This window comes from Oncorhynchus nerka, linkage group LG14 (assembly GCF_034236695.1).
Source record: "Oncorhynchus nerka isolate Pitt River linkage group LG14, Oner_Uvic_2.0, whole genome shotgun sequence".
Classification (NCBI taxonomy): Eukaryota; Metazoa; Chordata; class Actinopteri; order Salmoniformes; family Salmonidae; genus Oncorhynchus; species Oncorhynchus nerka.
The window spans coordinates 49089159-49111211 of NC_088409.1; the positions used below are offsets into that span (position 1 = coordinate 49089159).

Sequence of the window (22053 nt, forward strand, 5' to 3'; positions counted from 1 at the left end):
CAAAATAGGGGGATTATGATCAATATTCAAGTAAGAATGTTGGACAGAAGTTCATGGAGTTTGTTCCTAGTATGGTATCCCAGGGAGACTTCAGGGGTCACAAGCCTCAACTGTCTTCAAAAATGAGGGAGGTGCAATGGAAGCAAGGTACTCAATGGCAGATCTAAAAAACAAAACAAAAATAATAATTTTGAGACAACAAAACCAACAACAGTAAAAAAAAAAAAGAAAAGAAAAAGCTGAAATAATTGTAACGCAAACAAATAAATAAATTGCAAATGTATTTGATTATTTAATGCTTTATTTGGTGGATGATGAATTTACCTGCATTTCTGGATGCTGAAGCTGTTGAATTGGGATACCGTCCCCGTAAAGAGACTCATCAGCCAAGGCAATCTGAGTACCTGCAAATCCCCATCGAATTCTGATGGAATGAGACATCTGTCAAAAAAGGGAATCGATCATCTTAATATATTGAGGTGAAAAAGGCATGATCATAATCATCCAACTAATAAAAACGTTTGATAGCGCCTTTCCACCAAACTAGAATTGAAATACTACCGATAAAGGGAGGAGAGAAAAAAAACAGAATCAAAGGAGAGTAGAGGAGGCGTATGGCTGTGATGAAAGAGATAAAAGGAAAGTACATTACAAAACTACATTACTAAATTACAAATCAGAAAACCGATTTCAACTTACAAGAACCAAAGCAACATCCAGGATGCAGATCTTTGCCTCTAATGTCAGAGGAAGCATGGTGAAGCCTGACATCTTCTTAGGACAGTCTACCAGGAACACTTGATAAGAGGTAAATGGTGGGTATAGTAGTCCATAATGGTGGGTATAGTAGTTCATAACTTTGGAGTGGGTGATTAAAGAATAAGGTGATGACTTGGTGCATGGGCCTGTCCACTGAACAGAAAGGGCAATGTTGTCTGGGATGTAGGCAGGGAAGCAGTTTAAACGTTGAATGTTGCAGTCTGCCTCCACTGTTTATGTAGTGTTTTTTTATTCTGCTCTGCGACTATTTGTTTTACGTTGCCGGATAACATATTTCACTTCAAAAAAAAATTATTAAACTCTGGGTCAAACTCTATACAGACATTCAGAAATATGAAGACATCTAAAAGTGTCACTGTAATATCTATGTTGGCATATTTCGTAGGATATTGTCAAACAGATAAAAGAAAGTGGATAAAAATATTCTTACATTTAAAAAGAAAAAAGAAAACTGGAAAAATATATCTGTTCAAAGTACATATGTTCGTTAAGGAAAGCTTAAGTATACAAGTTGTGTTAACGTAAACTATAAAATCAGTTGTAGTCACTTGAAATGTAAATTTACTTCCTAATGAATAAAAATTGCAATAAAACGGAACAAAGCATTCAATTGATCTAATAATTAAGAAATTAAGGCTGGAGAGATAAGGCATTGTTTTGGACATCTTTCTGAGGAACTGCATTTAATTACTTCCAGCCATTTCCTAATGTGACCACATGAGGAGCAGAATAAATTAATTATTTGTTTTTCAAATGTGAAACGATTTTTCCTATAAATTATGCAACCGTGATATGCATTGGTATCATCATGGGGAAGGCTCGTTGTTCTTCTGAGCTGCATGGCCTGATCATTGCTAGAGCCGTAAGGGCTTGAACTAGCTCATCCATGTTGAGCCCATTATGAGGTCCTGCATCATATTTGCGGCCACCGTAACTGCTGGAGCTGGTGTAGGAAGAGGATGAGAAGTTCATGGTGAAACCGGAACCTGTGGCATCAAAGCTGCCTCTTCTGGATCCTGTTCTGGATCCAGTCCTGGACCCAGACCTGGAGCCAGCAGCAGACCCAGAATTGCTGGCATTGTATGGGCTGTACAGCCCTTTGCTTGACTGTGAGGAGGCCTCCAGCAGTCGCAGGCCAGATCCTTCCTCAACCATGCTTCTATCCATGGCATCTTTGTAGGAGATTTTTAGTTTGGTTTTGGGACACGTCAGGTATTTGGAGTAAGCACTCACATCTCTCAGCTTCTGAGCAGTGCGAGCATCAATTGTGCCCTTTCTGATGGATTCGTCCAGTGAGACTCTGCCCTCAACATCCGGTTCAATCAGCCCCCCCGTAAGGTATTGGACTTCCAGAAAACGTTGCCCAGCTTCATAATACAGCCAGCCTTTCTTTAGAGCTTGGGAGGCAGACATCTTCACTTTGGTTCTTGGGTCCTCAAATCCATTGAAAGCTTTGTGAGCCAGGTTGATACGGTCCACCATCACCTTGTCCACAAGTCCTTTCTCGGTTGCCTCAGTAACAGCGAATCGTTCCCCAGTAGTCGGGTCGATTATGCCCCCTGTGCAGGCTTGTGCCTCAAGTAATCTTTGGCCTGTGATATTGTCCACAAGGTTCCTGTGCATGGCCTCTGTGACTGACACCTTCTCCAAAGTGTCTGTATCCAGGATTCCGGCTACAGGGCCAGTCTCCTCTGTGGGGTCATTCCAAATGATTGCAGGGGGTCTAATGGAGGGTATGGGGCTCATGGCATTGTATGATGATGAGGTGGAACCCGAGGTGGAACCAAAAGAGGATGACCGGGAGCGGAAGCCACCCATGTTTCCAGACAGCATGTCAGCAAACTCAGTGATTGACAGGTTTCCGGAGCGGTATGTACTAAGTGAAGTCTGGTCGATGAGGCCTCGTGCGAGGGCGTCATCAATGTCATACTGTCTTCCTGACCGTCTGTCGATGATCATTGACTTGACAACGCCATCAGAGGATGTCTGCGTGATCTCTTCCCACTCACACTCCTGCTCAGAAAGCTCTAGGTAGGTCTGATGGTCAATGAGCTGCTTTCTAAATGCCTCATAGACAGTCATCTCTTTGCCTGAATCTGGGTCCACGATGACTACTCGGCGTTTGCGAACAGAGGATTTGGAGGAGGTCTTTCTCTCGCGCTTCTTCTCCTTCAGGAGCAGGAGGACAAGGCCAGTAGCTGGGTCAGTGATGCACCTCTCCATTAGCCCGAGGTAGGTCAGGTTCTCCTCAGTGTTGGGATCGAAGAAACCCTTGGTGTCATCTGATGGATCTGTGAGAATCTCATTCATTTCCTCGTCGAAGAGGCCACGGTTGTAGGCCACCTCCACTGGCAAGCGATGACTCTCCTCTGGGTCAATGATTCCGCCAGTGGCAATCTGAGCCTCAAGGAGACGTATTCCATGGTCTTTTAAGATGAGCCCCTTCTTCATGGCCTGGAACAGAGAGATTGTCTTGCCGGAATAGGGGTCTCTGTAACCTGTCACGGCACGCTCAGCAGAGAGAAGTTTGTCTTTGAATTCTGGCCCCACTATTCCCATCTTGACAGATTCATTGACAGTAAGTTTGAGATTTTTGATTGGGTCAATTACATAGCCTGAGGCAGCCTGAGCCTCAAGCAGTTCAAAGGCAGTTCCTGGTCTGATCATGTTCTTTTTCATGGCTTGGTAGATTGATAGACGGTCATTAGTTCCCTCTACATAAACACCAGCGATACAGCTTGTGCCCTCAAGGTATTTTTGGAGTCTACGGCTAACCTCTTCCACTGAAATCAGTCCTTCATTCAGCTCATTGACTGTCTGTTGGTCGATGATCTGAGAGCGTAACATCTCCTCTATGGTGATCTGTTTTCTAAGACCTTTGAACATCAGTCTCTTGTCTCCCAGTGACAGCAAGCGCATCCCATTGGTAGGGTCAATCTTGCACCTCTTGAGTAATTGGGCATAAGAAAGTTTCTCCTCAGTGACAGGGTCAACAAATCCCTTTACGTCATCAGCAAGCCTTTCATTTGTTTCCTTGTTGATGTATCCTCTCTGTGTGGCAATGTCTGCTGGGAGGTGGAAGTAGAATTCCGGATCCATAATGCCTCCTGTGGCAGTCTGAGCCTCCAACATTTTCAGAGCATAATCCTCCAGAACAAGGTCCTTTTTCATTGCTTGGAAGAGAGATATGATTTTGCCACTGTAAGGGTCCTTGTAGCCTGTGACCGCTCTCTCAGCTGACAGAAGTCTGTCGTGGATCTCAGGGCCGACCACACCCTTGCGGACAGCCTCATCAACAGTGAGTGTCTCGTTTCTGACAGGATCAATTATGAATCCTGTTGCTGCTTGTGCTTCCAGGAGACTAAGGGCAATTTCAGGCTTCAAGAACCCTCTCTTCATCGCCGAATAAATGCTCATCTTGGAAGTGGAGTCAGACATAACACCAGCAACGCAACCCGTGCCAAACAGATACTGCTTCACACTCTGCATCTCCATAATGTCACGGATGTTTCTTTTGTCTTGCTTCAGCAGGTTGAATGTCTCCAGGTCAATGATACGGGAATTGTAGAGCTCCTCGATAGTGACCCTACGTCTGATTGTGTTGCAGGACTTAACAGTTTCACCTCTGATGATCTCTCTCTGCTCCATAATCTCAATAATGATGATGATCATGCGCTCTTTAGTGATACTGCCTGAGCGATACTCCTCCATCAGCTTCTTTCTCTCTTGCTCAGGAAGTAGATTTGAGTTCATGATGTCCCAGAGACTTTTTGAGCCTCCAGCAAGGGACTCAAGTGAACTGGGGAGGTCAATTTTGGTTGTGGTCAGGTCATTCTGCGTCTGTTCCTCCGTGTAGAGGTATGTCTTCTCCACCACAGTAGGGGCCTGTGGCTTGGAAAGTGGTAAAAGGTTCATGCCTGAATCAGGATCTCTAGTGCACTTCTCTTTCAGCTGTTTGTATGTTACTTTTTCATCTGAATTTGGGTCTGAGAAAGCTTTGTTATTGTCAGATGGTTCTGAGAAGGTGTGTGTCATTTCTTTGCTGAAAAGGCTCTTCTGATAGGCAACGTCAATAGGAACGCGGTGGCTGTTCACAGGATCAATGATTCCTCCTGAACTCAGTTGGGCCTCCATGAGTGGCATGACATGCTCCTTAATGATGAGATCTTTTTCCATTGCTTGGAAGAGAGAGATTGTTTTGCCTGTGAAGGGATCTTTGTAACCAGTGACCGCTTTTTCAGCAGCAAGCAGTTTCTCATGTAGCTCAGGGCCGACAATGCCTGCTTTAACGGCATCATCCACTGACAGGTACTGGTTCTTCACTGGATCTATAATGAACCCTGTGGCAGCTTGGGCCTCTAGAAGTGACAGGCCAGTGTTGTGTCTCAGAAGATTTTTCTTCATAGCTTGATAGATGCTGATCTTCTCCTTTGTCGGTTCAAGGTAGACACCAGCAATACTGTCAGAGCCCTGCAGGTACTTGCTTACATTGACATTTTCGCTGACCTGTGTAGGTGTCTTTTTGCCTTGTTGGAGCATGTCAAACGTAGCTTTGTCAATGATTTTGGAATCAAACAGTGACTTGGCAGAGACAGGTGCTCTAAGCCCTTTGAAGCTGTCTTGCTCTTGTTTCTTAGCCTCTTTCTCGTTTACAATGGTGATCACAATCGTGATGATCTTTTCTATTGTAATCGTCCCAGACCTATACTGCCTCATCAGTTCAATTCTCTGTTCCTCTGTAATATATTCAGAGTGGATCATTTCCCAGATAGTGAGTTTCTTCCCTTTGAGTGGACCAGACTGCAGCTCCATTGTTGCTTGGCTCATGGCCTCTTTGGTTTGGACCTCTGTGTATGCATGTTCTTCCTTCGCATTGATTGCTTGCTCAGACAGAGGTAGAAGCTGAAGGCCAGATTTCTTGTCAGTGACACATCTCTTGTATAGCTGTGAGTATGTAACATTTTCCTGTGTGTTGGGGTCAAAGTAGCCTTTAACATCATCAGTTGGATTTTTCAGAATCTGGTTCATTTCATCATCAAAGAAGCCTCGTTTACAGGCAACATCATGTGGGATGCGGTGGCTTTTCACTGGATCAATGATGCCTCCTGTTGCAAGCTGCGCGTCTAGGAGTCTGATGCCCTGATCCTTTGGAATGAGTTCTTTCTTCATTGCTTCGAACAAAGACACAGTCTTTCCCGTGTAAGGATCTTTGTAGCCTGTAACACCTCTTTCAGCTGACAGTAATTTTTCATGCAGCTCAGGACCAATGACAGTTGCTTTCACAGCTTCATCAACAGTGTACTTCTGATTCTTTAGAGGATCAACAACAAATCCTGTTCCTGCTTGTGCTTCCAGGAGAGTTAAAGCAGGCCCTACCCTCATCATATCCTTCTTCATGGCTTGATAGAAAGACATAGTCTCCTTAGTTGAGTCAATAACTACACCTGCAATGCAGTTTGTACCCTTCAAGGATTTCTGAACAGGCTCCATTTCAGACACCTCTTTGATTGTTTTATTGCCTGTGTGCAGCTTGTTGTAGAGGTCTTTGTCGATTATCTTGGACTCCAGTAGTTCAGTAGCAAGGACTGTTCCCCTCAGACCCTCAAAGGCGATTTCATTCTTTTTGTCCTTTTCCTCTGCCATAGTGATAACAATCTTGATGATTTTTTCCACTGTGATCTTTCCTGTCTTGTACTGACGAATAAGGTCCTTTCTCTGGTCCTCGGTAAAGTACTCAGAATTGATGATTTCCCAGATAGTTACAGTCTTCCCTTTGAATTTTCCAAATGGCACAGAGACAGTCGTCTTGCTGAACACATCCTTGGTCTCCTGCTCTGTGTAGGTTGACGTGCTCAGAGCAGCCTTGTCAGTGATGGGCAGGAGCAGTAGTCCTGTCTCCGGATCTGTGTTGCATCTCTGCATTAGCTGAAAGTATGTTAAGTTCTCCTGGGTGTTAGGATCAAAGAATCCCTTGGTGTCATCCGAAGGGTCCTCCAGTATCTTGTTCATCTCTGTGTCAAACTGCCCCTGTTTGTATGCAGTCTCGATGGGCACACGGTGGCTGTTTATGGGGTCAATGAGTCCACCAGTCGCTACCTGAGCCTCAAGCTGCCTAATGGCATGGTCTCTGTCAATCAAGCCCTTCTTCATAGCTTCAAAGAGTGAGATCGTGTTACCGGTGTAAGGGTCTTTGTAACCAGTGACAGCTCTCTCAGCAGACAGCATTGTGTTGTGCAGTTCAGGTCCGATCAGGCCTTCCTTCACAGCCTCACTGACAGAGAGTTTCTTGTTTTTAACTGGGTCTATTACATAGCCAGATGCTGCCTGTGCCTCCAGGAGGATCAAAGCCCAGCCAGGAGTAATTTTCTTTTCTTTCATAGCTTGATATATTGCCATTTTCTGATTAGACTGTGTCAAGACACCCCCTATACAGTTCTTGCCCTGCAGAATTGTTCTTAACTTGTCAGTTTGGCTGAGGTCTTGCACAGTGGCTTTGCCTTTCTTCAGCTTATCGAACTCCTTTTTTGTCAAAAGGCCAACTTCATAAAGTCTGCGTGCAGGTACTTTCTCGCGGATGCCATCAAAAGAAAATGCATCCTTCTTACTGTCAACCTCGTTCCCAACACTTTGGCCATTGATAACCTGCTTTGTTGTCTCCACCATGGTCATATGGATCAGTTCATCCTCAGGCACATCGTCAGTCTGGATATCGATTTCTCTGGTGTGGGAGACGGGCTCTTTATGGGCGACCTCGAGCTGCTGCAGTTTCTCACGAAGTTTCTTGTTCTCCTCGCCAAGCAGCTTTTCCTGTTCAAGTCTTTTCCTTTCAAGCTCCTGCATCTCTTTTTGCTTGTTGAGCATTTCTTTCTCGGCCTCTTTTTGTTTGTTGAGGGCAGCATCCATGGTAGCCTGAAGTTTATCCTTCTCCTGCTCCATTTGTTTCCTCTGGCGGTCCTGTTCTTCTTTGAGGGCCTTGGCCTTCTTGACCTCCTCCTCAAACTGGTTCTCCAGCTTCTTCTTCTCCTCTTCAATTTGTTTCTCCTTCTTCAACAGTTCCGCCTTCTCTGTGACGAACGTCTGCTGGAGTACTGTCTTCTCGCGTTGGATTTGTTTCTGCTGAGCATTGACCATCTAAATTGAGAAAAATGGAAAACAAGAACATAATTAGAACAATTTGGGTTTTGTTTGTATTTAAAATGTTACGAAAAACTCCATCAATCGACATATTGTGCACTTTAGTAAAGAAATTACAGCATTTTAGTACAATGCCCTCCACTTATAAGAATCAGTCCCAAATAGTAAAAAAAAATATATATATAATAGATTCAATTATTCCTATGTTACATAATAGTATATATACTCTTCTCAGTAAGGGAAGAACATTATGGGGAACACCACCAATAATGAATCTATACTTTTGTCCAACTGGACAAAATGAAAATATCTGGAAGGGATATGATCTTTTTAAGCTTAGTGTACTGTAAAACAAATATAACTCAACATAATAGAACTGTGTAAGTGGTTAATTTTAAGAAGGAATAGATAAAGAAATGTAATGAAATAATTTAAGATGATTTGTTTTCAGAGAGAGGGTTAACAATGGCATAAGCTGCACTACTATGCCATCTCTAAACATAATACCTCTTTAGAGTTATTCTGTAGGTCTTCAGCCTCCTTTTTCAGTTTGGCCTTCTCCTTTTCTAGATCAGCGATGGCTTTGCGTAGCTCATCAGCCTCGTTGTTGCTGCTCAGTCTCTGTGTCTCCACAAAGGTAAATTTTTCTTTAGTCGCTAGCTCTGTCTGATGAAGACGGGCACTGATCTCATCTGCTTGCTTCTTGAATTTCTTGGCCTCATTCTCTGCTTTGGACTGAGCATCACTAAGTTGGGACACTTTCACTTTGAGGTTTTCAGCTTCGGCTGTGATCTCCAGCTGTCTCCTGCGCTCAGCTTCCAAGGATTTCTGGAAGCCCTCAGTCTCTTCCTCAAGACGCTGCTGCATCAGTTGTTTATCCTCAAGCAGCTTCTGGGCCTGCTCTTGAGCCAGGTCCTTCTGTCTTTGGAGCATCTCAGCCTCTGCTTTCAGTTTACATGCTTCCTGAATGGCAAGCATCTTCTCCTTTAGCATCTTCTCTGCAAGTGCCCTCTGTTGGGAGAGGTCAGATTCAGCGATTTGTCTCATGTGTGCAGCCTCTTGGGCTTCCACATTGAGTCTGGCAGCTTCCTCTGCAAGCTCCTTCATGTTCTCAGCTTCCTCAGCCAGGAATTTCTGAGTGTTATCCTTGTCCTTTTTGATAAGACGCTGGTTCTCCTGCTCAATTCTGTGTTTCAGTTTGACCAGCTCCTCCATCTGAATCTTGACTTTGAATAACTCCTCTTCCACCTGGGCCTTCTGCTTGACCGCATCACCGACTTCGTCCTTTAAGCGCTGCAGCTCCTCGTCTAAGACAGATTTTTGCTTGTCAGTTTCATCCAGCTGAAGCCTGACCTTTGCGAGCTCTTTCTCTACCTGAGACTTTTGACTCACTGTTTGCTCTGCAAGCTTTTTGTGCTTTGCCATCTCAGCATCTGCTTGTTGTTTCTGTTTGATTGCATCAGCCTCAGCCTGTGCTCGCTTGGCAGCTTCGAACTCTGCCTCCTTTCTCAATTTTACGGCTTCCTCTTGAGCTTTGGCTTGGTTGGCAGCTTCGAGTTCAGCGGCCTGTTTTTGGCGTTCTGCATCCTCTGCTTGTTGCCGGAGAAGAGCAGCCTCCTTCTCTGCCTTTTCCTTGGCAAGCTCTGCCTGTTTTGCAAGCATCTTTGCTTTCTCATACTCTCCCTTGAGCTGTTTCTGCATAAGGTTGTCCTCCTTCTGTTGGACAAGGACAGTCTGAACTTGCTGTTCTGCTGCATTGCATTTTTGTGCTGCTTGTTTGGATACGATAATCTGTCTCTCTGCTTCCTTGTCAGCATCCTCTTTCTGCTTTTTGGCTTCATCTGCTTTCTTTTTGAGGCGCTCCACTTCCTCCTGTGCATTTTTGCACTGTCTGCCTGCTTCTTCCTCTGCAGCAGTGATCTTTTTTACTTTTTCCTCTGCTTCGCGCCTGCGTTTCTCCTCCTCCAGGGCAAGTTTCCTGTGTTTCTCAGCCTCTTTTTCAGCTTGGAGTTTACTCTGCTGTGTTTCCTCTGCAATGTTTTTCAGTTTATTCAACTCCAGCTCCAAATCAAGCTTGCCAGATGAGGCTTTCTCAAAGTTTAGCTTGAGAATGCGAATTTCCTCCTCAACCACTCGTCTCTGCTTGAGAGTTTCATCGACAAGTGTCTTTTGTCTTCCCAACTCATTCTCAGATGACTTCTTGAGTTGATTGATCTTTTCTTCAATATCTTGCTTGTGCTGGCTGGCCTGGTCCTCCAGAGCTTTCCTCTGGTAAGCTTCATCCTCAGCGTGTCGTCTGAGTCGCTCATTCTCAGCCTCTTTTTCTTTGAGGGCAATTTCTGCTTCAGTCTTCATACGAGTTGCCTCATTAATGGCAGTAAGCTTCTCCTTGAGGATCCTTTCAGCTTCTGCTCTTTGACGAGCTGCCTCTTGCTCAGCAACTTGCCTTTGTCGCTTGGCTTCCTCAGCAATGGATCTAAGTTTGCCTGCCTCCTCAGCAAGGTCCCTCATTTTTGCAGCTTCAGATTCGAGGAGCTGTTTGCTCTTCTCAGTGTTGGACATGCTATCCTTTTCTGCTTTGGACTTTAGCTGCAGGAGTACATTCATTTCACTCCTCACTTTGGCCAGTTCATCTTCAAGCTGTTTCCTTTGCTGCTCAGCTGCACTGACTTCATTCTTCAGGCGGTACAGCTCGTCATCAAGCAGGGATCTCTGTTGCTCAGCATGTTCGAAGTCTGCCCTTAGCCGGATTAACTCCTGTTCTGCTGAGAGTTTCTGCTGAGCAGTTCCCTCAGCTAGCCTCCTCTGCCTCTCCAGCTCTTGCTCTGCCATATCTTTCTGTTTCAGTGCGGACTCCTCAGCTTTAGCCCTCTTCCTGGCCTCACGCTCAGCATCCTCCTTCTGTTTCTCGGCATCCTCCTGGGCACGGCTCTTTTTGTGAGCTTCTTCCTCAGCCTGGAGCCTCAAGCGGAGTGCCTCATTGGCCTTCTGCCTCCATTTCTCTAACTCCTTCTCCGCCTCCTCCCTGGCCATATCAGCCTCTTCCTGTTGCTTCTTGAGACGAGCTGCCTCCTCCTGCAGCTGGATGACTGTGACATGCTCTAGTTTGAGTGATTCCTCCAGCTTTGATGTCTTTTCAACATAGGACATGCGTTTACTCTGGAGTTCGGTTGCAGCACTCTTCTGTGCCACCTCCTGGGCAACTTTGATCTGCCTCTCCTTCTCCACTTCAGCTTGCTTCATGCGTCTCTCCGCCTCCTCCGCCTGCATCTTCAGCTTTTCAAGGTCTTCTAGAGCCTTCTGCTTCTGCTTGGCAGCCTCCTTCTCAGCCTCAGACTTTAACTTGAGCTCTTCCTCTGCCTTGCGTTTTTTCTGGGTCTCCTCGTTGACCTGTTTGCGGAGCTTCTCAGCCTCCTCCTGTGCAAGCTTCCTCAGCCTCTCGGCTTCAGAAGCTTTTTCCCGGAGTTGCTTGAGCTCATCCTCAGCTGTAGACTTCTGATTGACAGTGGTCTCCAGCTGGATCCTGATGATGCGGATTTCCTCCTCAATCTTGACTCTGCTCTGATTGGCTTCTTCTACCTGTTGACTCTTGGACTTGATCTGCTGCTCTGAGAGATTTTTGAGCTCATGTAGTTCCAGCTGGATATTGTGCTTTTGCTTTTCTGCATCTACTGAAACAACTTGTCTCCTGCTGACTTCCTCCTGCATCATGAGCTTCAGCTCTTGAGCTTCCTGCTCGGCCTTGGCAATGGCCTTTGCATGAGATTCAGCTAGCTGCTTCTGTTTGTTTAACTCAGCCTGCATCTCTGCCATTTTTTTCCTGTCTTCCGCTTTCATTTTCTCAGCAGCTTTCTGTATTAGTGGAAGCAAATGGTAAAGAAAATATAAAAAAATTAAGCATGACAGGTTAAATGTTAATAGTTAGCTTAAAGATATATATGTTTAGATGTAAATTTATTTAGGAGGATGCTGTTAAAGCAAGTTATCTTCGACAAAGGCAATTCAAGGTAGAAACAAGTGCGATGGAAAATGGTTATGTAACAATTAATGTATGGAGACAAGACACCACTTCACAACACAACAAAGTGAGGAACTCATGTGGCATGCAAACTGTATCTTTTTACATATTAGTGTCCATAAGGGAATTATTTTGTGATCAACCATTTTTGCATAAGTGAAACATGAAAGTGAATCATTTATTGGTTAAATCATCTATCTTTTCAGCTTGAAATGATTCAAACAAAGTTATTATTCAAAAATGACATCACAATCAACCAGTAACTAGTTAATCTATTCACATGTTGATTCTTTAGATCCCTATTATCAAGGAACTGAGCCGAATATGTGCAAAGGGGAAAGCAGGGATAGTGCAAGGATAGTCTGAAAATGTAATAAGAAAATAGCACCTAGAGCCCATGCTAACACAGAATAAGCAAGACATGAAAGTAAGTGAATGTAAGGTAAATATGGAAATGTTTGGCAGTTTAGGCACATAATGAGAGAATAGTAACTGGAGCGTAGTGGATTATTTACCTCTTTTAATGCCCAAACAAGACAAGCATTCATCATGACAAAGCACTGGCAAGCAGTTAAGAGAAGCAAAGAAACAAACAAAACATTAGGGTTAGAAAAGAACGGGAGACGGAAAATTTGTGTTAATCTGAAGAAAAAAAGGAAAGTCGAAAGAACATGGCAGTCAGCCTGAAGCATATAGTGGGAGAGCTTAGGTTGAGATCTAAGAAAGAGTGGCCAATGAGAAACAAGACATAGCTAAATAAATAACGCCCTTTGAAAAAAAATATTATGGCACGCCTCAATAAATGACATGAAAATGAATAGGCCAAAATATAAAATGTGCAAAAAAAATGAGCTATTTCGTCTAACCCACTGAAATTTTCTCTCAATGGTCTCTTCATCTTTGGAGGATGCTCTCTTTCTTTTGCTTCAGACTGAACATAAACGTTTCATCAATTCATTGAATTTTGTGACAAGGTCACTACTGCTTATCAAAATAGTATGCAATTGTCATTGATATTCATAGAATAGAAAGGTATCTACTTGGTCCTAGATATTTTAAGGCACCATAAACATTTCATATGACACTCTAGCCATATTCTAATGTATATTGACAGTCCCTGGTTCCCATGTGAAAACCATGACACTTAGTACCAGGATTATTTTTGGTAGAGTGTTCATATTTGCCAAATAGCTCAGCTTGGCCATCATTCTAAGCGATAGGATTTCCTGTCTGCTAGGTCCCCTAACATCCTGCAGCTACAGTACAGCATGCAAATGCCAATGTTCCAAACCATACTTTACCTCAAAATATAGGAATGTCAGGTCAACCATACATTAATGTGTTGTGTATGCATTTGTGCGTGCAAGAGCGCGGTCATGCGTTTGTTTTTCATTGGTTGTCAATGGGTTAGGGTTAGGATATATCAGTGTGTTGTCACGCACCTCCTCGTCCTCCAGCCGGCGCTGTGTGTCGGTGATAAACTTGATGTACTGACTGGTCAGAGTCATCAGCTCGCTGTAGTGGGTTCTTAGTGTCACATACTGATGGAGGAGAAATGAAACAGGACACTTTTGATTTAGTGTGTGTTGGATTCAACTATTGATCTAAACTTTTCTCCTAACACTGCAAATGGTTGTCAGAGAATGACAATCTGCGTTCAGATAACGCAAGCGGCACAGACCTCTTGAATGATGTTATCTGAGGCAGAATCCATTTTGGTTTTCTTCAGGGGTGAGAGAGGGTCCACCTGTGCTTTGTAGGCCACCAACTGGAGTTCATAATCCTAATAAAAACAGGATGTTTTAACACTAAAAACCCTATGAAATGAAGACACTTAAATGAACCTGTACATGAACGCAATAATGCTTTCCACGTTTGTACACTAATGCTGTGCATGCTTGCCTTGATAGTGTCGATATACGCCTTGGCATATTTCTGACACTCGTCAACTTTCTCTTTGTTTTGCTCGATCTCTTCCAGAAGTGTCTAAGTTGGGGGAAATAATCAGAATTAGTCTGGATGTGATTTCAAGGTGTGCCTGCATATGTTCAATGATGAGAACGACACAAAACACACCTTTAGAACATTCATAGACAAGTAGTATACAAAATAAGAAGTATAAAAAATGGTGTCAATGGTTTATTTTCACAAAGTTTCACAATGTTCAGTTGATCAGCTAAGCACCTAGAGCAATGCAGTGATGTAATGGACCCCTAATATTCCCCCATCAGTACAGTAGCTAACCTTCTCCTGGGCCAGTTGCTCCTTCAGAGTCTTGCTGTCGCTGATGGGCACGGCCTGGATCTTCTCCTGCCTCTGCTTGGCCTCACCGATCCACTGGATGAGCCAGTCGTAGCTCTCTCTGTAGTAACCCAGCTGGCGGCCCAGCTGCTCCAGCTCCCGCTGACGCAGGTCCATCTGGGAGAACACAGCCTGCCAGCGGTCCTGGAGACCGGACAGGAGATGGCGGTAGTGGTCCAGCTCAGCGTCACGCTCACTGTGCACACGAGACATCTTCTCGCTCACGGCTGCCGCCTTTCCGAGCTTGCCCTCCAGGGAATCGAAAGCAGGCTTTTCACCCTCCGCTTCAGCACGCATTTTCTACAGGGAAAGAGACGGGAGGGAAGAGCAACAGTTAGATTGTTAAATAAGCTGTCAATAAGTGGAGCTGGCGTCAAAATAAATCGTTGACAAAGTTACATTTCATCACAGAAGCAAGTTATGTATGTCTTTTGTGTTTCATCACGTAAACAGTTTCCCCCTCTTTTTAAACCTGCCTTGTTTCCTTGTTCATAATACAATGGTATATAAAACGAAAAAATGTATGAGCGTTGGCAGTGCCCAGTGCTGACTGTCCAGTCAGTTCACCTTGAGCTGGGTGCGGTACTTCTCCACCTCCTTGACGTCATCGGGAACAGTTTGGACCTCGCGCAGCCGCTGCTCGTACTTCTTCAGCACTCCCTCGGCCCCCTGCGTGTTGCGGATGACCACGTCCACCGTTTTCAGCCTTCAGGCAAGGAGAAGGAAATGTCAGCGGAGGAGGGATGCGGAGGGAAGTGGCGTGGGAGATTTAATACGTCTTAAATAGAATGTTGCATTTTTCACTTGCTTGTTTGTTGCTTTTGTCAGGGCAATAAGAACCCCGAGAAACGGCAACTGGCTACAGAAAGAAAACCGAAGAGTCAACTCACTTCTCTAGATAGACAGAGGAGAGGATGTAGGCGTGGTCCATCTTCTTCAGGGTGAACTCCAGTTCAGAGCGCAGGACAGGCGCAGTGCTGGACTGCTTAGGAGTGGTACTCAGGACCTCCTCGGTCTTCACGGCCACCTGGTCCAGGTTCCTCTTGATACCCTCAAGCTCTACTTGGACTTTCTGAAAGAGGAGAAAGACAAGCACCTGACGATTAAGATAAAGGAAGGACAAACAGCAAAACAAAGGGAGAAAATCTCCTCTGACTACAAAACCTCCACCGAGTATCATAATGCTGAACGAGTCCCCTCGATCAGGTCCAAGGAAGCAGTGTGTTCCTGAGCCTGACCTGTGTGTGGACTCTCTGGGTGAGGAGCTGCCAGGGAGCTGGATCAGCAGGCTGGGCAGTGGGCCTTCCTGCCAGTCTCCCTCACAAGCACCTTCAGGCAAGGAAGTCATTCCATTCCCTCCCTCTCGATCTACCTCCGCCCTGCCAATCCACCCGTCTACTGAGTCATCGTTCCACTCTTTCTTGCTGCACTTGGCTCCCGTACAGTAGGTGTATATGTCCTTTCTCAAGCCTCCTTCTTTCTCACATTTCTCTCCCTCACTGCAGAAAGCCCTATCCATAGCTGCAATCTGCTGTAATTAAGCCTCGCTGTCTCCTCTCTCTATATTTCATTCCCTCTCTTTCTCCCTCATTCTCTTTCTTCCTCATTCTCTCTCTCTCCTTTTCTGTGTAGTTCTTTGTCCTGTTTCTGGTGCCAGTCTGTAGCTTGGTATCAGGGCTGGGGAGTAACGTATTAAATGTAACAGATTACATGTAACAGATTACAACAAAAAATTACAAAAAACTGTGTTACGTTACCAGCTAAAATATTGTAATCAGATTACAAACACCTTTGAAAAACTAGATGATTACTTATAGGATTACTTTTACATTCACCTGAGTGAATCTGACCACAAGTCAGAGACAACTATGATGGCACAGCAAATGCATTAGGATCGCAGGAAAAGAGTAGGAATAGGCTTTTGTCCAAGCTATGTCTTCCAATGGTGCGAGTGCTGTCGGCATCCAAAGATGATCCAACTTGAATAAACGCTTGGATGTAAGGACGACAGCAGATATCACTTATTATTGATATCTACATAGCGCATTGATTCGAATCACACTGGTGCTCTCTCATTTAGCTATTTGCACCTTACGGATTGTGGTGGTTGTGGATGTCTGTTCACAAATGGATATGCATATTTTAACATAATAATGTTTGAATTAAATAAGTTTAAGCTGACTATCAATCATTGTTTTTGTGACCAGTAGACAGCCAGTGAAAAATGTGATTTTGCAAACGCTGCATAGTGCAGATCCCAGTCTATGGGGGAAAACTTTTTAGGGAGTTCCTTCCCTCTAAACTCCTCCGTGGTATTGTGCTCCATACTGTCAAAAACAACATTGCATTTAAGAAGACCACAAGTGGGGCTTTTACTGCTGGATCTAATGTGTGCTGATTCAGATAAATGCCCATAGGCCTAATGGACACATGCTCAAACTCGCACACTTTTGATAGACTTAAACCGCTGCAAATTATAGAAGCATCAAAGTGTCACCAAAGAAAAATGGAAACAGTAAGCCTATAGCAAACACAGAATTTGGTATACATTTTTTCATATGCAAATAGCACTTTTCAGTAGTGCTCGTAGAATGCCATTCCATGAGATCAGCATTTTTTTTTTTAACTCAAAGCAATAAGCCTGCATGACAACAAAATCATAAACAACAGAGTAGGCTAATAAATCCTTCGTTTTTGGGTAACGCTCCGGTAAAACAATTGGGCTAATCTAGATTTCCATATTTACAAGTCCTATTCTTGAAGATCAAGGGTTATTCAATTAGTTGGAATGCCGGGATATCTGACAGACTTTGGATTTGAATGTAAAGATATTGTCTAATCATATTATTATATGTAGTAGAAAGCAACGGGTTAGAAGCCAACATAACCAACCCATAAAGTAAAATGCAACATATGGCCAGCGATGTAAACGCTAACATTGATTTATCCTGTAATAGATGTCGGTAAATTGGTAATATAAAGGTTTGCCTTCTTTTAATTCCTCTTATTAAGGGGAAAGTAATCCCTTACAATTTGACATGTAACTAATGGATTACATTTACAAAGTAACCTACCAAACCCTGCTCGGTATCACATTTTTGGTGCCTCCCCCTCCCATAACTGTTTTACAGTAGCTCCGTGTTAAAAAATACATTCAGGGCTCATTGTGATGTTATTCCCAGTGTTCAAATAAAACACCATTGTGTTTTGGTGATTAACTTCGGTATCTATTGTGCCATGGACACTAGCACTGACATGCCCCTCCCCCACCGTTATCTTCACCTGTATATAGATTATACTTCATTATTCCTCTATTTATACAGGTTGATCCACTGAGCGTCTTTTACGGAGGACACCTGTCCAACAAACAGGTTAGACCTAAGTCGGAACGTATTCTTTAGTTATTCCAGTGTAGGTACGGTACCTTCTGGTCGGTGGTCTTCTGGGCACAGTCTTTGAGGGGGTCTTTGTCCACGGGCTTGCGGATGCGGGCCACGGTACGAGCCTCGCAGTCCTCTATCCGTAGACGCAGGTCCTTGATCTGGGTGATGTAGGTCACACACGTCGACTCGTCCTGCTCACCTGTGTGCAGCGTGGACATTGTGGAGATTGGTTAGGATTGGTAAGAGCGTGGCACGAGTAGCGCCGAGGTTGTGGGTTCAATACCCGCAGGGAACACACACTCAAAATGTATGCACTCACTGTACTGTAAATCATTTCGAATAGAAGCGCCTGCTGAGTGGCAATAATAATACAATTCATATATTATCATGGTGAGGAGCTTAGGGCAGGATGGGTGTGAGGTCACTGTAGGTGTAGTAAGATAGAGGGTTGAATGTAGTGTGGTGAGGTCTTCCATGTACGTTCTTTACCTTGCAATACCTCATTGCTTTGAATGGAATTACAATTGCAGATAGAGATAGATAATGCTAAATATACACCCCCCCCCAACACACATACACACACACACCTTTGTGCAGTGCATTCATATGGTTCATGATCAGACATGCATGTTTTCACATGTAGTGTGTCAGACACAGCTCGATACTCATTCAAACAAAGCACATTTCATTCAGAATGATCCTCTATGCAGGCGACTACACTGTGCAGTGGTATCTCTACACACAGCAAAACACAGCTTGACCACTACCTGAATGTGCTTTCTGAAGCACGATATTGCATGACAAAAAAAACACAAAAAAACAAAGCCACATTGGAAACAGGAAATGTACAAAAAAAAAAGACAAAAGATATCATGCACTCACTCAAAAGCTGGAAGAGCTAGCGAAATTGCTGTCAATGTGAACACTGTAAGTTGACGGGGGTGGAGTGACGAAAACAACAAATCGTTCATTCTTGAATGCCCCAACCATCCATAGTTCAAGAGCCTGGCGGGTTCACTGTTGCCTGTGTGAGCTATAGCCTAGCGTGACACACTCACCTTTGGTTTTAACCACTGGTCCTGAAAGGTGAATTTGACAGTTACCCAATGTTGCTGAGCTGGTGTACAGTAACACGCCTTTCACCCCGGACTACACACATCCACTGTATAAAAGACTGTTTGCTGGTGGTACTCAGAGAAGGAGGGTAGATGCCACCCTTACTGAGATCAAAACTTTATTTTGCTGTTTATTAGGTAATTACACATTCATTATTTGTCAAACCAGGAAGTCACCAAACCAGGAAGTACCCACTAATACCCCATTAGTTTCTTACCGTGTAAATGCCAGGTAAGTACCAGGCTGTAAAATAAAGGGTTCCAGAGGTTTGTTGTGTTTGTTCATGAGCATGCAGGTGGAACTGACCTTTCTCCACAGAGCGCAGAAGGTTGTCGTAGTACTGTGTGGTCTTAGAGTAGTCGCCCTCGATCTGCATACGGTCGTGTGGACCAAACAGCTGGGAATCCTGACTGTCACGCATGAAGTCCTGATAGTGAAGCTCCAGGTTCCTCATAATCAGCCGGTACTCCTCCACCTTCATGGTCTTAAACTATAGAGGGAAGAGAGGGGAGGGGGGGAAGAGGGAGAAAGAGAAAGAAGAGAGTGAGCGAGAGAGAGGGAGGAGAGAGAGGAATAAATAGGGTGAAAAGGAGAGAGGGATAGGGAAGAAGAGGTAGGAGAGCAGGGGAAAAAGAGGGAGAGGTAGAATAAGGAGATGGGTAAGTAAATAGTCCATCTAAGGCATGGTCATCTTTCAAAACCTCCTTGAGAGAGGAATCTATCAGAATTGCCGGTCAATTTGTCCCTGCCATTCTGTCCATGTACCCTACTTGTATCACAAGCTGTTTTAGGCGGTTACATTTGATAAAATCAAATCTACAACACAATCAAGGCTTTTAGTTTGTTTGTCACGTAATACAAACGCTTTGGTAGACACGACTCCTTACTGTCGTAGCAGTATCAGAAGTTTCCCCGACGATAATTCCATTTCCAAAACCCATGAGGTTTTCTAACTCAATCAAACACTCGTCCATGTCTACATGGTCTGCTCTATAAATAACAGAGCTCGAGACTCAACCTCACCGTAAAGCAGCAATGGTATGGGAAATCTCCCCATTCAATTCAGCACACTTACAGTAACACAAACAGGGTGACCACTCGACTCCCTTGATTGACTGTCTGTGAGGATCGCGTTTAACTTAAAAGAGTACACGTCTAATGTTAACTAATGTCAAACTATTCTAATTACTATATATCTTTCTAAAATGTTGGTTTTAAGATAAACAAAAACACAGATGACTAATGTTTACCATGGTGATGTTCCAGTTACGTATCTGTGTGATGTCTCTCGTCAGGTACTGCCAGGACAGCATGCTCTTCATGTCCACATGCATTCTCTGCCACAGGATCAGCATCGACTGGTGACCAGAGTCCAGACTGGGGAAGGAGACAGAAGGAAGTGTTACTGTACTGTAAAACAAATATAACTAGGGCCCAGAGTTTGTTCATGGCTAGGTTACGAAAAACCAGCCTGGTCCCAGATCTGTTTGTATCATCTTGCCAACTCCTATGGTCATTGTCAGGGAAGACAGCGCAAACAGATATGGGACGTGGCAAAAAAAAAAAAAAACGGGCTCTGCGTGATCCATTGATGGAGAGCACTGTGTATTGATGTAAGAGTCTCACCTGGACACACTGTCCATAGCCTCCTTGTTGACAGGTGGAACCAGGAAGCAGACTGAAGGCACCACCGCCTCAATGCCTGAGTGGTTAAGGACCTTCCACTTGTTGGGCTGTGGGGAGTTGTTGATGAGAGCACACTCCTCACCCTTATGGACGGTGATCTGCACAGAGAGACAGAGTATATGAGACGTTACAGTCCATGGATGGATGGATGGATGGTGGCTGGCAAGACCAGCATGAATGAATGAATAAACCAGGAAGAATTAATGAATGGGGGAAAAAAACTAGTGATGAACGAAACAAACAAATGAAAAGAAAGTCTCTAGAGCATTATTCCTACACCAGATACCTTCAAAAGGTGATGATAAAGATGATATGCTTACCTCCATTTGTTTGAAGTCACACACGGCCTGGATGGGCAGTTTACCCTTGATGGACTTGGTGGGGTTACGGGGCTTCAGCTGGATTATGGTCTTGGCTCTCTTGTTCAGGCCGGCCACGTGAGTCTTAAACTCATTCAGCTGCTCCTTCTCCTCCTGGCAAAGAAGGGAAAAACTTCAAAATCTCCCGAAAAAGATGGAACAAAAAGATAAGAGTTTCCTGGTTTGCTTTCTCTGCATTTGAGCGACTAAAGTTGTGCCTATGACGAGGGCCCATATTCATGAAGTATCATAGAGTAAGAGTACTGATCTAGGATCATGTAACACCTTTCCATTCATTATATATAAAAAGCAGACCTGATTCTAGATCAGCAGTCCTACTCTTACGATTTATGAATATGGATTCCAGAGCTAGGTGACCTCATGTTTTATGTGAGCACAAGCATCCATACACAGTCCAACTGTGTCGTAGGCTACGCACCATAGCATCCTGCAGCAGGTCCTCTAGTCGCGTGGCCGTAGTGGAGCGATCACAGCTGTACTTCTTCTTCATCATCTCCTGCATCTTCTTCATCCTCTCCTCAGCCTCTTTCACGTCCGAGAAGAACTGCGAAAAAGCACAAGTGGATAAGGGCATGTGTGTTTGAACAATCAATGAGAACATCAACAATTGTGTTTGGAACTATTACTCATGGAGCCATGCAGGTTTATGAGCCATTCTTTCATTTGAAAATTATTCTGAGCATCCAAACCTGGTAGTACGCTGTGTTCTCTTTGAGGTGAGCCTCGATGCAACAACACAGCTGGAGGATCCAGCTCCACTGAGTCTGCAGGGCTGCTGTGAAGGCCTGGAAATTAAAGGGGGACATCAAAAGTTGGGCAAAACAGGGTCGTGTTCATTAGGCACCAAGCGGGGTAAAACAGACTGAAACACGGAGGGACTACATGAACTTGTCCAATAAGACATGCTTGTTTTCAGTTGCAAAACAATCTACTACGGTATGCGGTTCTGTGTACTAATGCATGCATCCAGGTTTACCCTGTTATTGCACATGGAGACCACTAGGGGGTAGTGCTGTGCTCACCTCCACTGTCTTCTTGCCGGGGTGGCCCTCCTTCAGCATCTTGTCTCCTGTGGCCTGGATGTCGTTGACCTTTTTCTCTCTCAGCTCCAGCTCACGCATCAGACCCTTCCGAAATTAAGATGAGCTATCAATGAGCTATCAACAGCCTTACATTCAGATGAACACTACTCCAGAGTTTGGAAATACTGTATGATCTATTCAATCTTTTTCTATGCTTCAGAAAATGTGCATTT

At 44.3% G+C, this 22053-nt stretch overlaps 1 protein-coding gene across 1 annotated transcript in view; it reads right to left on the bottom strand.

Moving 5' to 3' along the window:
* The window catches only part of LOC115142255 (plectin-like), a 139922-nt gene that overhangs the window by 53950 nt on the left and 63919 nt on the right, over nt 1-22053 (bottom strand). The window contains exons 17-32 of the mRNA XM_065027205.1: nt 21821-21925; nt 21488-21583; nt 21217-21342; nt 20739-20891; nt 20359-20516; nt 19983-20109; nt 19039-19222; nt 17658-17815; nt 15124-15305; nt 14801-14939; nt 14177-14533; nt 13835-13918; nt 13614-13715; nt 13375-13473; nt 8422-11766; nt 1561-7911 (exon numbers count right to left, since the gene is read on the bottom strand). Coding sequence (XP_064883277.1) covers nt 1561-7911; nt 8422-11766; nt 13375-13473; nt 13614-13715; nt 13835-13918; nt 14177-14533; nt 14801-14939; nt 15124-15305; nt 17658-17815; nt 19039-19222; nt 19983-20109; nt 20359-20516; nt 20739-20891; nt 21217-21342; nt 21488-21583; nt 21821-21925 — 11766 coding nt within the window. The remainder of the gene's footprint in view (nt 1-1560; nt 7912-8421; nt 11767-13374; nt 13474-13613; nt 13716-13834; nt 13919-14176; nt 14534-14800; nt 14940-15123; nt 15306-17657; nt 17816-19038; nt 19223-19982; nt 20110-20358; nt 20517-20738; nt 20892-21216; nt 21343-21487; nt 21584-21820; nt 21926-22053) is intronic.